This window comes from Phaethon aethereus (assembly GCF_964289735.1).
Source record: "Phaethon aethereus genome assembly, chromosome: 18".
Taxonomy (NCBI): Eukaryota; Metazoa; Chordata; class Aves; order Phaethontiformes; family Phaethontidae; genus Phaethon; species Phaethon aethereus.
In genome coordinates, this window is record NC_138594.1 from 9,981,792 (window position 1) to 9,996,497 (window position 14,706).

At 45.4% G+C, this 14,706-nt stretch overlaps 1 protein-coding gene across 1 annotated transcript in view; it reads left to right on the forward strand.

Moving 5' to 3' along the window:
• RHBDL3 (rhomboid like 3) overlaps positions 1 to 14,706 on the forward strand; it is a gene marked incomplete at both ends in the record, with an annotated part of 66,144 nt that overhangs the window by 30,826 nt on the left and 20,612 nt on the right. Inside the window, one exon of the mRNA XM_082008153.1 lies at positions 9,502 to 9,660. Coding sequence (XP_081864279.1) covers positions 9,502 to 9,660 — 159 coding nt within the window. The remainder of the gene's footprint in view (positions 1 to 9,501; positions 9,661 to 14,706) is intronic.

The window sequence follows — 14,706 nt, forward strand, 5'->3', positions numbered from 1 at the left end:
AATGCATATGTTTGACTTAAGTGTTTCTGAGCCCTAATAACTTGCAGTCAGGTCAGAAGGGAACTGTTGGGATCATCCAAGTCTCTCAAAATGAAGGCCAGAAGATTTTCTGAGTGGTCTTCTGCTTGACCTCAGCCATACCTCATCTCCTAGGGAAACTTGCAATTCAACTGTAAAACTTCTGGTGAAGTTAGTGAGATGTTTCACTTGTAAAAATAATCAATTTATTCTAATCTAAAGCTGCCCAGCTTTGACCTCTAGCCCAAAGATGTGATTCTACTTTTGTCATAGTGGAGAATCCTCTACTGCCAAATTTCTGTTCCCTTTGTGGTTCTTCTGGACAGTGATCAAGTCATTGCTTAACCTTCCCTTTCATCAGCTAATGAATCGAGCCTGTCAGTGAAGCCAGTCTATACCAGTAACAAAGTGCCAGATGCAGAGGTAATGTCATCTTATTTACAAACCTTGAGGTCACGTTTCCTTTTTTGAAGGCGGTGTTATCTTGAGAACGCTCAGTGTAACAAAGGCGGCTGCTTTTTTCCCTGGAGTGGCTGCTTCTGAAGATGGCATTCCCCATCCTGTAAGCTGGCTGGCATTCTTGGCTCCTGGCCATATGGCTTTCTATTTGTTTTTACTGTAATATGTATTGTTTGCAAGCACCCAGCTTTAACAAAAGACCCAGCTCATGCTTAATAACTTGCAGCTTTAGCTCATCTGTGAGCATGGTGCAGATTTATCTTATGCTTTCTCCTGAGTCTGTAATGATAATTCTGCAGGGGCAAGAACGAATTCTCGTGGGACCCCATTAGTGACACCTCCATGTGATGGTAGCTCTCTAGCTTAGTTTTATTTTTGAGACCTGTCAGATAGCAGACGTTAGGATGTTGAATCTGTGACAGCCTGAGTTTGTGTCACAGTAAGTCCTCAAACACAGGGTTGCCCGGTGATGTCAGATGCCCTGCAGTAATCAGTTATACCAGCGATCTTGTCCTATGATCTGCACCAAGTTTGTATTCTAATCCAGATAATATCAGTTGAACGTAATCTATGTTCTGTAGCCTATTCTGACTGATGTTAGACCAGTCCTCCTGCATTACTCAATACCAGTCATCTGTTCATTTGCAGTGGGTTGCTATTAGGCTGACAGTCCTGCTTTGTCCCATTAAATTCTTGTCAGAGCACTGCAGTTTTGCGAGTGGTGTGGGTACCTGTCACCATGTTTGGACAGGAGTTTTGGAGCCGTGGTTGGAGGGTCTGCATTGCTGATTCAAAGCTGGAATAAGGGTAAAAAGCAGATCTAGATGTTCCTCCAGTGTTCCCAAACTTGCAGAAAATCAGTATTGGTACTGGCTTTTTTAAATCTTTTGGATGCAAGTTACCTTGACCTGCTGATTCAAAACAATCTAACTTTAGCATCTGCTGTGTAACATTCTCAGCAGTTATTGCTGGGACAGAAAGTGTATCATCATCATATGATAGAGATAATTCATTGGGCTTTTGTCCAAATACAGAACAGAAACATTTCAACTAATCCTCTCTCTCTTGCACTGGTATCACCTATGCTACTTTTCCTAGATAATATCAGACCAAAACCCTGTTTTGAATGAGAAGACTCATCTGCCTCATCTGTAGCAGCAGAGATGCTGCTGTGACAGGAGATGCTGTCAACAGCAGTGAATTTTACAGAAATGCTTGTGTATGTTTAGTTAACCTGGAGGTAAGCAGGGATCTGACTGCGGGAACTTGGCCTGAAATCCAGCCCCAGCTGAACAGCTATTCTGACTGTTGTGTGTTGGGGGGGTTTATTATTATTTATTTATTTTCCTTTTGGCAATAGTGATTGGAGTCTGTCTGTCTCCAGGCTCTGAGGTTGACTGTGCATGCTATGCCTTCTATTGAGTTATGTCGTCCAAATAAGTGCAGCATCCCACCCAGAGCGTATTCCATTTCATCTCTGAATGAAGTGGCTTACATATTATGTCCCCTCACGACATAGAAGCCCTGAGAGATGTAATCAATATTGATACAGGATTTTGAGATTCTCCAATAAGACATGACTAAAAAGATGTAAACAATAATTATGTGGTGGTAAATGACAATATCGTGTGCCATGGTAGTATGGATACTGCTGTTTTCAGCTTTTGATATTTAATGCCTTACATCATCCAGACGAAAAGTGGGTTTTATTTTAATTGGACTGCAGAACTCATTATTTCAGGAGATTGTGGAGCCCTAAAAACTAGAGGAGTTCAAAAGGGAGGGAAAGAGTTTGGGCATTTGTACACATGACAATGACTGGGCCAGTGTGACAAGCAGATCTGGAAAGAGTAGTAAACCTCTTGCCTAAGGATTTAAGAAAAGGTTTTAACTGTTAGAGTGAGTTTGGTCATGACAGTCACAAGGTGGTATCTTGTAGGCTGCTTCTTGTCCTCAATATCAGAAATGTGCGGATGGTCAGCACCAGAGCTGGGCTGGTGAAACATGACTCGCCAGTCTGGGCTGTAGCGTGCCCAGCCTGTTGCTGCAGCTGAGGACATCTATCCAGCAAGGTGCCCAGTGTGGGATCAAGATTAAAAATTCTATTTCCACCTAAAAAAAACCCTACCACTTTTTAGAGTGCCTCAGCTTCTTTCCATTAATCTTAATGCACTTACATAAATAATAAAAGAGGAAGAAGCAGAGCTGGAGAAGGCCCAGTCTATAAACATGTCTCTTTGCATTAAGCCTTGTGGCATAATGGAGGGCATCTCCTGCCATCCATGCTCTCATTAATCATGTAATTATATTCCTCACTTTCAGTGCTGCATCTCCTTCCTCATCAGTGCTGCTGATAATGGGGCTTCTATTTACCTTGGCTTCTTTCTGCGGAGCAGCTTTGGTTTCAAAGCCAGCACAGTGGCATATTTTGAATAATTTAGTTCCGGGTGGCTTGAACACCGTGAATTCCACAGCTGAGACTGGAGGCTGATTTCTGTGAGTGTTCTGCCAGGAGGCTGATCTGGGGAGAGGCAGTGGGATTGCTCAGAGTGGTGGGTTGTTGAGATGGCAGAGGACTGAAAGCTAGCTCAACAGGTCCTGTGAGTGTATCTCAGCTCTGTCCTCTCTTACTGCCTTAGCAAGGACTTGCAGCAAGAAGCCCACAAGCAGAAGGATGGTGGAGAGAGTTGCATTAAAAATGTGTGTGGAGACAGAAACATGCATTTGGGTACCTGGCCGAGCATGATAGGCTTCCCCAGCAAGCTGTGAGTCAGAAATTCCTGGGGTCTCAGAATGCAGGATTTGCTTGGCCTGTGGTGACTTGGACCAGGGTCTGAACCTCTATGGTGTCAAGGAGTTCAGTGTGGTGTCCAGCTATCCTTGGCTTTGGAAAGTCTGATATATTTCTTGATATGAAACTTTGGCAGAAGGCCCGCTCTGTCATATTCTCCTTGTGTGTTTGGCCTTGTGGCTTGCTAACTGCCCTTTGCCATTGCAGTTACCATCCAGTCACGCTCTGTAAGTGTTCTGCAGTCCTCGCTGTGCTGGAATATGCAGGCACAGGTATGTTGCTTGTGCCTTGTACATGGGGAAGTAGAGGCACTGCAAGAGGCACCTGGGCTCACCCCAGAAATCTTGGCAATACCAAGAATCAAACCTGGTCCCAAAGCCCTCTTTCCTGTCTGCCGAATAACTGAGCAGTGAGGCACACCTGAATCTTTTCATTCTCTCGTTCATGTTGAATCTGTGCTTTCAGTGCCTGTCTAGATGAAGTGCTTTTGCAGAAGGTAACAACAGATGGTAGTAATATAAGTCCCTTCCTTGTCTTTGCGCCCAAGACATGGATGTTGGGCTGGGTAGCTCTGTGCTCTCTCACCACCGCTTTCCAGGGAGCGGGTCTGTCTGGGGCCCTGCTTGGTGAGTTAGTGAGGGTATATCCTCTGTGCTTAAATGCAATCTGGCTTTTGAGAGCTGGGTGATGTTTCCAGCCCTCGGGTTCATCTCAGGTCAAAGCAATCTAACATGTGCTAAAAGTACTGCTGGACAGCCCTTAATCACTTTATATTGTCTGGGCAGTGGTGGGTAAATTCATTATTTACAGGGGAAGAAAGTGTGTGTCACTGGAGCCAGCGCAAATGTTTTACCATACATGTTCAGGCAACTCAGATTAGGTGACTTTTTTAATGGTGAGAAGCTGGATTTCAAGGTGGAGGGATATGCACTTACCTTTGACTGGCCTTCCTCTTTTCTGGACCAGGGTTTCTCCTCTCATGTGTACCTCTCACTATTGGAAGAGAGAGCAGGATCATTAAGCTGCTCAGAAGATCATCACCACCAGGCAGTGATGAAACTCCTGTTAAAACAGCCCCTGCTTTTTGCTCTCTCATTTGGATTATAAGGCAGACTTTCATGTTCTGCCATGTTCCTTTAATCTTCATCAAAGCAGCAAATGCTACATATACTGTTGCCACATTGTTGTTGTGGTTGTTTTTAATTTTTTTTTTTTAATTAAAAAAAATACAAAACAAAACAAAAACCAAAACCCCTCTCACCAACTTGCAGTATGACCTCAGAGTCTGTGGAAAGGTAGGGAATGGGCTCTGGTAAAATGTGTGACTATCTTGAAGAGTTTAAATGCCTGTCCTAAATGTCTTTTCACAGCATCAACTTGGCAGTCTGTCAATTCCATGTATTGGCTTGGAGACTCTTGATCTAACTACAGCATGGCCCTTGAGGCTGGAGATGGTCTGGTTGTTTGCAAGGCTTGTTAGCATCCCCAGATTGCAGAGACTATGCCATCTAACAGTCTGAGTTCAAATCCAGCAAAGCTCAGAGTGGTTTATGAAACCCTTGGAGATGAACAGATTTTACATGTGATTGACGACTCCTTTCCAGTGGGAAAGGGCCTACATGTGAACAAGAAGCAGGCCTACTATTGATAGCTCCTTTCTGGTGGGAAATAAGGCAGGAGCCAGTGCAAATATTTCCATGTAATAGGAGGGGAAGCTAAAGCAATTTGTTTCCAGAATCTGCCTCTTAGTCTGGAGCAGAGCTGGGCTCAGTGCCAGGAGACCTGACTGCCAGGCCAGTCTCTCCCAGGAGTAAAGATACCACTGCACCATAGAATGATTCAGGTTTGAAGGGACTGATCCAACTCAAAGCCAACTTCCAAATTAGATGAAGTTGCTCGGAGCTGTGCCCATTGCGAAGACAACTTATGTCTTGGGTGATATCTCCTCTTCATGCCAAGACAAAGCCCCTTGATGGGGAAGCCATGGGTGGTAGCAGATTCTCTGTTCCTGAGGCAGATCTGCAATCCTAAAGCCAGCCAAGGATCCTCATGTTGTGCCCAGTTCAGCTGTTGACTCTCCAGCTGCTCTGATGCCACAGAGGGCTGTTTGCCACGGGGGAGAGGAGCAGCTGGCTGCGCTCTGTGAAATGTCTATGTTTTCCCAAGATACCCATTGTCTGCCTGCAGCACCAGCCTCCACCCTACTTGCTCACTCAGCCGTGGCTGATGTGTCTTTAATTAAAGAAGAGGAGCAATTTGAGATTTCATTTCTTTTCTCAACCATATTTCCTATTTCCATCAGAGTTTTCATGGGGCCTCCTCCCCTTATTTTTGCCTGGTAGTTTTGCTGTGGGACCTTCAGTTTATGGACTACCTGCTCTAAAATAAGGAAGAAATAGGAAAAAGTAGCTTGTGTTGGGCCAGGGAATTAAGATCCTGTGTCAGACGGCTGCTACGGTCATTAACATATTTACATTTTTGCCTAAGAGCCTCGTCGAGGATAAAGGGAGTTAAGGGTGATTGTCATTGAAATGCGGAGGAAACCTTGCATGAAATTGCCGTTAGTGTCCTATTGTTTGGGGGGCGGTGAGGGTGGGCAAATGGCCTTCCTCATCCCCACACCAGTTGTGTTGCGCTTGTCTGCCCAAGTAGACGGGCAGAGGCAGAAGTAACTACTCTGAAGGAAGCCACTGTGCTGACTTAGTTGCTGGGAGGCTTTGCCTGGGGAGCACTCTCTGTGGGGCTGGACCTGGGGCTCAGCGCAGCCATGCTGCTGGCTGCCAGTCATCGTCTGTCCTCTCGGTGAGACAAAGGTGCTTGGCTGGGCTTGTGGGACAACTGGCCCTTAACAAGATCATCATGGATAATTACATGAAGCGGCTAGCAAAGGTCAGTTGCATCTTTTATAATTGATGACCCAAGAGTTTTGAGTGTGCCGTCACATGTTGTTTTTGCCACGTGTGTGGACACACGTTCTGCAGGAACAGCTCAACCCCTTGATTTTTGTGGCTAGCTGTGATACCAGAAACAGAGTTTGAGGCAGTTTGAAGTGTTGGGGTGGATTTTGAGTGTTGTGGTGATAGATCGGTGTTTTATATGCTGAAAAATTTGTTTAAACATAAGTAAGAGAACTCCCGTACAGCTGAGGTTTACAGTAAAACGTTGTGCTCCAGGCTGTGGAAGCAGTGGTCTAGTCCTGCTCTGAGGCAGGCCTTTTTGATTTAGATGCCAGTTGTTCATTGTTCACCTCTTACTCTTTCATGCTGTTCAGATTCCACTGTTTTAATTCAAACCTACTTCTAATTAGTATCATTAACTTGGTGCCAAAAAGAAAATCATACATAGCAACATGAAAGAGGAGAACAGGCTCCCTAGCATGTTTACAGTACTGAAAATACTAGCTACCTTCTGCCACTGCTTTGATGTTGGTGGGACAAGCAGCAAGACAGTGAGCTGAAGGGGGAATGCTGGTGCCTACTGGTGTGAGAAAGAAGCATCCTTAGAGCAGAGGCTCATTCCAAGCCAGCAGACAGGCTTCAGCTGCCTGTCCATTTGGAAAGCCAACAGCCAGTAACAAGTATGGACAGTACCGTCTTGAGTGACAGAATTGTATCTGCTATAGTGATAGTGAGTCTGGAGTCATTAGTGTGTCCTGGGCTGGGTTGAAGCTTTGAAGCGGTTGTGTAATTTCTGTTCTTGGTTACAAAATGTGTCTTTTTGGAATGCTTTAAAGGAGAACAAAGTCTGGGAAAAGTGATTTGTCATCTGAGCCACTCTTTTGTGTTTCAGGAGCCTCTGTGCTTCAGCTCTATACGCCTTCTGCCCTCTGAAGGAATAGCCATGTTCCCTGTGGCTGTGGCCGTTGGTCTTTCCTACAAAGTCAAAGAGTGAGCACACAGCATGGGGGGAGTGTCCCATGTTTCAATCACTGACCCTGGCCCAAAAAGCAGGGAGGCATTTAAGCCTTCAAGGAACAAATGGGTTTGTCCTGGGCAAGATAAGTTTTGATATGTTAAATGTCAAGATATAAAGTGGTGCAGTTAAGTAAGATGTTGGTTAGGTCAAATGTTTTCAGGAAACAAGGATGGACACAGCAGTATCTGTGGGATTGCTGGTGTTATATCCATTCACTGAATGACTCATCTCCCAGCTTCTGCAAATTCCCCTTGAGAAAGGTCATCTCAGGCATTATGCTAACAGTACTTAATTTCCTGGGTATCTGTGCCTCTGGGACTGGGCACTGCAAACTTAGGCTGGCTTGGGAGTCCCAGCAAGAACTAAAAAGCATCAGAGCTGAGCCTGAGTGGAGAAGCCCTGATTTTGGGGTTGGTTTTAGAATTTGATCTGTTAACTCAAAGCATCAGAGTGGGTTGGAGTAGGGGAGCTAAGCGTCTCCAGGGATTAATATTAAGCCCTTGTTTAACAGTAAACAGTTGATGAAATCCACCTTTGGCTCTGGGTGCCAGCTGTCAGGAAGGTACATCCAGGCCACCTCACAAGGACAGAACAACCCTTGGCAGTGGGCAGGGGAGAATGCCCAGCTCTGGCTGTCCACAGGTCACTTGTCTTGTTTTGTGTAATCCACTTGCCCCGGCAGCTTCCTCATAGAGGGGCTGCTGCTTTGACAAAATAGCAGACCAGCCCTGCTCCAGCAAGGAGCTGTGATCTCCCATCCTCAGGTTAGACAGCTCCTCAACAAAGCAGCCGGTGTGCAGAGTGCCCAGGACAGCGGGAGCAGCCAGACAAAGGCGCTCAGGCCAGAAGGGGATGGAGCCAGATCCTCGCACGTGGGAACTGCGTCCCCTAAACAAGCCGCCTGAGGCCAGTCTGTTTTATAGCTGCTGTCCTTGCTGCAGAGCAGTGCCAGCCCTGGCAGGCTGCATGCTCTGCCACATCCCCTTCTCACCTCCTCCCTTGCCAAGGCAGCCTTTACTCTGCTGCGTCTGATCGAAGGCCCGGCGCCTGTTCAGCTTTTGTCCTCTGTTAGGAAAGAGCGAGGATTGTCAGGACCTTTTTGGCTCTGCCAAGGCCTTTTATGTCCCAAATGTTTCCATGAAAAGCCTCCATCCTGACCACCCTGCCCCCTGACAGCTATTCAAACCAGCCAACAAGCTTGATATCATTATCAAGGAGGCCAGTGAGCACCAGGGTCGTCACAGCCAAGTCTGGGAAATCAAAGGCAAATCTCCCAGCAACAGAGCTGGCGGAGATCAAGCCGCACCACAGCTAGTGCGGGCTGGTCTGGCAGCTTGCGTCCACTGGTTTTAAAAGCACAAAAGAAATGGGCTCGGCGTGATGCCAGTGCTGGCTTTGTCAGGGCCGGGAGTGTGCCCGTCTGTGAGGTGGCAGCCTCTGGCAGAGTGCTCTGGGGGATTCAGCGTGGGTTAGCGGCTGCTGGAAGCAGTCATACATTTGAACAGCCTTCCAAGGCTGTGTCTTTTTGGTCAATGGTGGTTTTAGGAGATTAACCACTTAATCTGAGGGAAAACAGTGACGTTTTTGGTCAGAGTGGGATTCACTCCAAATATCACCTGGGACTTTCCTTCTAATGACTCTGGTTTACGTTCTGAAAATGGCATGTGGCTGCCTTGTCACTTTTAGTTTGACATAACGTTTATTTGCTTTGCTCCAAAACTTTCAAAGTTTTGGAGTTCAAACCGAAGTCCAAAATTTTCTTTCCAATCCATCTTAAAATAGGGAGTTCTTCAGCAGTGAAAGCACTTACCATTTTGAAGGCATCTGTAGACGTCATCTGGAAAGATGACTGTCAGAAACACTGAGCACAGGAAGGGCTTGAGGAGGGATGGCATATTCCTGTGTTGTAGTTGTGTTAGAAAATACAGGAGTAAAACTGTTTGCAGTACATTTTGTCTCACAGACCGCATCTCTGGTTTGTTTGATAATCCAGATAAAGAGCGATATAAAAAATAGTCAAGAGAAATGATAATGCAGAGGGAAGGAAGGTGAAGGGAACTGACGTAGCTGAAGCTTGGGTGGAGACCAGGTGATGGTGTGGATGATGATGCCTGGGTTCACCCCTCTTTGTAGCAGGGTGCTTTGCAGTCTCTGTGCAGTGAAAGGAAGCTGGAGATGGGGTGCTTGCAGACCAATGCATCACCAAAGCCTAGAGCAGCCCCTCGGGTCCCTGTGGGTCTGCTGCAGGTGATGAATGCATAGCAGGGCAGAGTTGTGTGTAACGTGGAATGGTTAATTCTGGCACTTTCCTATCCCAGTTCGATCCTGACAACACTGGCTACATCAGCACCGAGAAGTTTCGCTCCCTTCTCCAGAGACACGGCTCGGAGCTGGACCCCCACAAGCTGGAGGTCCTGCTGGCCCTGGCAGACAGCAACTCCGAGGGGAGGATCTGCTACCAAGACTTCGTCAACCTGGTGAGTGCTCTGGCTGGCAGGGCCTGTCAGTCCTTGTCTCTGCTTAAAGGGAGGGACTGCTTAAAAGCTGTTGAGGGACAGTGTCTCTCTCTCCCTCCCTCTATCAACACCAGCGTTTGCTATGTCCCTGCATCATGCTCTGCATGGGCTTGCTGAAGCATTCAGTGGTGACTGATCTCTGAAGCCAAAAGGCAAGTTGCTGCTTGCTTCCCCCCCCTCCCCCCCCCCCCCCCCCCCCCCCCCAGGGAAACAAGTTTGCATGGGAAGAAACTGTGGGAGCTGTTGTAAGAGGAGTATGAAGCAGTGGCTGCTATTAGTTTAGAGGCTTTTGCTCTCAATATCAGTTGGTAGCTGTCATAAAGAGCCATTTGTTTGCAAGCAGAGGTCTGTCAGTCTGGATGTCTCCTATTTTATCTAGAGATTTCACCACTTTCAGACAAAATGTATAGATAACATTGTGCTGACTTGCCAGGTGGAGTCGTATTGCACTGCTGTAGACATCAACAGCGACAGGGATACAGTGTTTCTAGGTCATGTTCATTTTATCCTAGGTGAGATGTCTCAGACTGCATGAGTCATGATCTGGATGCCTCTCTCTCTCTCTACTAATGAGTCAATTAGTGAAGGGATCTTTCTGTTTCTTGTCAAGGCAGTTTGGCGAGCCAACATATATGTAGACATGTGTAGTTAGATGCCGAGGATGGCCTAGAAACGTTGCTTGCAAAATGAGTATTTTGAACAGTGGCCATTCCAGGGGCTTTGCCCTGTTCTTGCTCTGTCATTCCCCACCTAAGTCCCAGCAGATTTAGTGCATCAGTAAGAGAAACCTGGGTGACAAAGTCAATGAGCAATGAAAGTCAGTGACGTCTCTAGGGTTTTGCTGGAAAGCTGGATGTGTTTTTGATGCAGAGTATAATAATTTGCATCTCTCTCTGTTCCTGCAGTCAACATGGGGATTTGATCCCTCCATTTGTCATGGCCACTCATGCCATGTGTTATTGGTTTAGAAAGAAAGTGTCTTCCATATGTCCTGTCTTCACATTAATCAGAAAAGTGTGATAACAAAGCACAGCTGTCAAGGATCCAGGTCACAACCTCAGGCTGTGGCAGTGTGAAGGTGAAATTACTGTGATGCAATGATGTAGATCTGCTGTATCTAATCAAGCTGTCTTGTTAGCCCCTTGCATGTGTTTAGGTACACAGTAAAATAAATGTAGCAACTATTAAATAACTCACAGTGAGCGTGAGGTTTTCCTCAGCTCCAGCTTAATAAACACTGTGGTCAATGGTACTCTGTGATCAGTGTATTTATAGTAACAGCTGCTTGTTCTACACTTTGGTATATTCAAAGTACCATGCAAGCACTCACTAACTGAGCTGCACAACACTTACTCTAGTAGCAGGACGAAGGTATCATCTAGGTTCTTTTACAGATACGATGGCCTAGGGCCAACCAACATGTTGGCAACAGGCTCAGGAATAGAACTGGGCTTTTTCCTCTCTCCTCGCTCCACTGAGCTCTGGAGCACCACAAGCTAATGAGAGGCAGGTGGGAAGTGAAAGGCTTGGACATCATCCTCCTTTGGGGAACGGGAGATCATGCCAGCTTACACCCACCTGATGATATGATTTCAGCAAAATGGTAAATTTCTTTCACTACTATTGAATGACTCCTGTAAAGAAGCCATTGATTTTTTTTTTTTTGTTATCAGTTCCTTTATCCTATTTGCACTTTCTAATCAATAGGCAATGCAAATGCCAGAACATTAAACTACCTATAAATGGCATACCTCTTCTCACTTCTGTTCTAGTTGCTATTGATTGCCAGCATCTAAACTTTTTAGGGCTCCTTCTCTTTCCCCTAGCTTCCTGCTCCCAAACCTGCCTTGTGAACTTCCTGATGGAAATAAACAGCACGGCTGACACAGAATCACTGTGAAACTAGTGATTTCCTTCACTTTATAGCTGTCAATCCTGGAAACTATGACTGGTGGTGGTGAAGTACATGCTTGTATTTGGTGGTCGTCAACCATCTCTGCTTTTTGCTCAGGTTACTTTGTCTGTTTCAGGAGTTTAGCAAGAATTGATCTGCTCCCAAAAATGATGATGCATGTGTGGGGAAGGGAAAGGCTGACCTTTTACTAGATCCACAGAGGTTTTACAAGCACAGCTCTAAGCACCTGGTTTTCCTTTTCTCCATCAATATTCATGAACAAGTAGTCTGACAGTGATCAGAGAATCTCATGGCCTCCCAAATGCATCCAAAGTACTGAAACTTTAAGAAAGAGGTAAAATTGCATTAATAAAGCTCTGGCCACTGGAGAGACCTTGAGGGGAGGAGTGGGGTTGGGCATCAGAAATGCATTACAGTGCAGTTGTCAAAACAGAGGTGTGGAAGGAAGGAGACTCCTGTGTGTGTGTCTCACAAGCAGCTCTTTTGCTTTCTTTCCAAGCATGGGGATGGAAGTAGCTGATGAGCTGCCTGCTCAAGCTACTATGAAAAAAATTAACTCTCTCCCAGCCAAAACTAGTACAAATGTGTGCTGTCTCACAGAACCTAGCAGAACATAGGGTTTAACCACTGGGCATTCAAGAGAAATCTATCTTCAGTGATCAGTTTCTGGGACATCATATCCTTTTTGTTTTTTCTCTCAGCTTTGCTAAAGTTGATAAAAAATCAAGTAGGGAGGGTCTTCCCTTTTTTTTTTCCAGCCTTGTAGAACCCTTGATCTTTGCTGGGTTCCCAGGAAGTGTGACAGAATATGATGCTGCTTGTTCTACAGGGTGCTTGGCTACTTACTAGAAAGTCTGATGCTGAGATGCTATTAGTCACCACAGAAGCAGCTGTAACTTTATGAAATTATTTCCAGAAGGCATTACAGGTGATAAACCTCACAGAGCAATGATGTTAACACTTTGTTTCCTCCGGGGTACTGCATGTCCCAGAGAGGGCAGTAAAAAATGCTCGCACACATATGCTCCAACATAATCTCAAGCACCAAGAGCTCTGCCTACTCTCTCAGACACTGTGATCTCAACTAAAGGACTGCTATTGAGCAAAGCTGTGTCATGCACTGATGTCCAAAGTGTGTTGTGAACTTCTAGATACATCAAAAATGTAATTTTAGGACTTCTCACCTTAGTAAGGAGACCCAGATATACGCACACAAAACACAGCCTGTTCTGAACTCAACAAAGCAGCTTAAATTTCTGAAATAAAAAAATTTACAGGATGAGAATGGATCCTAGAAATCATTCAGTAAATAATTTGAGTAATGAATGAATTCAGGGAAGCTGAAGACTCTTGGTGTGATCTGCACACAGGAAGGGTTGAAAAAAAATCAGGCAACTCGTTGGGAATTATTTCTCCTATGTATATATGAGATTCCTCTCATGTAGTTGTAAAACATAATGCTGCAATCGTATCCATTTCTGTTTCTGCACTGGGGCTTGCAAGAATGGCAGAAAGTTTTGGATAGGATTTCTTATCATGTGTCTGAGACAGTGCAGAATAACAAAAGTGTTTTCCTGTACAAGTGAGACGTCTTGTGCATTTCTGTTGTCTGGTTGCTCTTCTGCATTGTGAAGAGAGACGACAAAAATGCACAGTGAAAATTCTGGCTATGAACAGAATAGGCCACAGGAGGAGATGCTGAAGAAGGCTCTTTAACTAACTTTGCTACTTTTAGAGAGGAGACAAGCCAGGAGGTAATTGCAGTTGAGATGTTATTTGCTGGGATCCTTGCTGAACAGCAAGCTGCTGCTGGCAGTCCTGGGCTACTTCACATAATATCCTGTGAACTGTTACAGAGCTAAAGAGCAGAGCAGTGAGGCCCTGAAGAGACTCAGTCTCTGACTCTCTGGCAAAACCTTACTTGTCTTCTCTGCCTGGGAATGTGGATTGTTGCTTTGGATGGGCTGGATCGTGGCTTTACCACCTCCTCACCCTCTTGATGTGTTCCTCTTCAGACATGTGAGCAGAGGCAAGGAGGTGCAAACAGAGCTTCTGAGACCTTACTTTGCTTGACAGAAGGGCAATATGGAGCCAGTTCAGGCTGTGGTGGTAGCTTATATTCTCTTGTGAAAATCAGGTAGGTAACTTGCTCTGTACAAGCAAAAGTTTTACAGAACCTTATATTTAATAAAGCAGCTTTTGCTAGAAAAGTAAATCACAGCTTATACTGAGACTAGAGCAAAATCCGTTCTGCAGGCCAAGAGATTTCTCTAACAGTGCAACTCTACAGATCACTGCTGAAACAGATGTGCTGTAAAAGCTGACCTCAGTGCATCCAGATTGGACCTGCCAGCATGGGAGGACTTGAGAAGAAGGCAATGTGGCTGTTTCCTGTTCCAACACTGGCACTAGCCTGGGAGGTGCCTCTAGTGCACACTGAAGGTCTCTGTCCCTGCTATGGATTTAACGTTCAAAGGGCAGGACTGGAAGTCAGATGGACCGATGTTTTGTTCCTGGCACTGCAACAGACTTGCTGTGAAACTTGTGGAATCCTGTCTGTGCCTCATGGGTCTGTTTCTGCAGCAGAGCAGAAGGAGTTAACAGCTGCATCTCTTAGGGTTCACAATTTTGGCAAAGTCAAAAATTAAAGATGACTAAACTTAAGCATGTGCTTAGAACAAGTTAATACCTTTGCATAGCCATGAGTTGAAGCCCTGTGGGTGTGGAATTAGTGTGCTGTAATTTAATGAAGTTGTGTTGGGAACTTTCCCTTCTACATGACTTATTTGAAGCTTGCTAAGGATAAAACCTCTAAAATGTCATTGGTGGTGTCATTAAATGGGGTTTTCTTGAGGCTGTTTCAACCTTCTTGACCGCAATAGGAAGCGGGGAGTGAGGTTTTTTGCTCTTTTTCTTTAAAGAGCCAATGGAGTTTAATGGGATTTTAAACTGACCTGTGAAACTAGGAATTAGCAGTCTTGTTCCACAGTTTTTTGTCTCTGGGCACCACAGAACTTTTCCCTTTGCTTTGTGAAAGGCACAGCATGTAGGCTGGTAGCCATTAAAATACATGCTGTCCTAGAGGCTGCAAA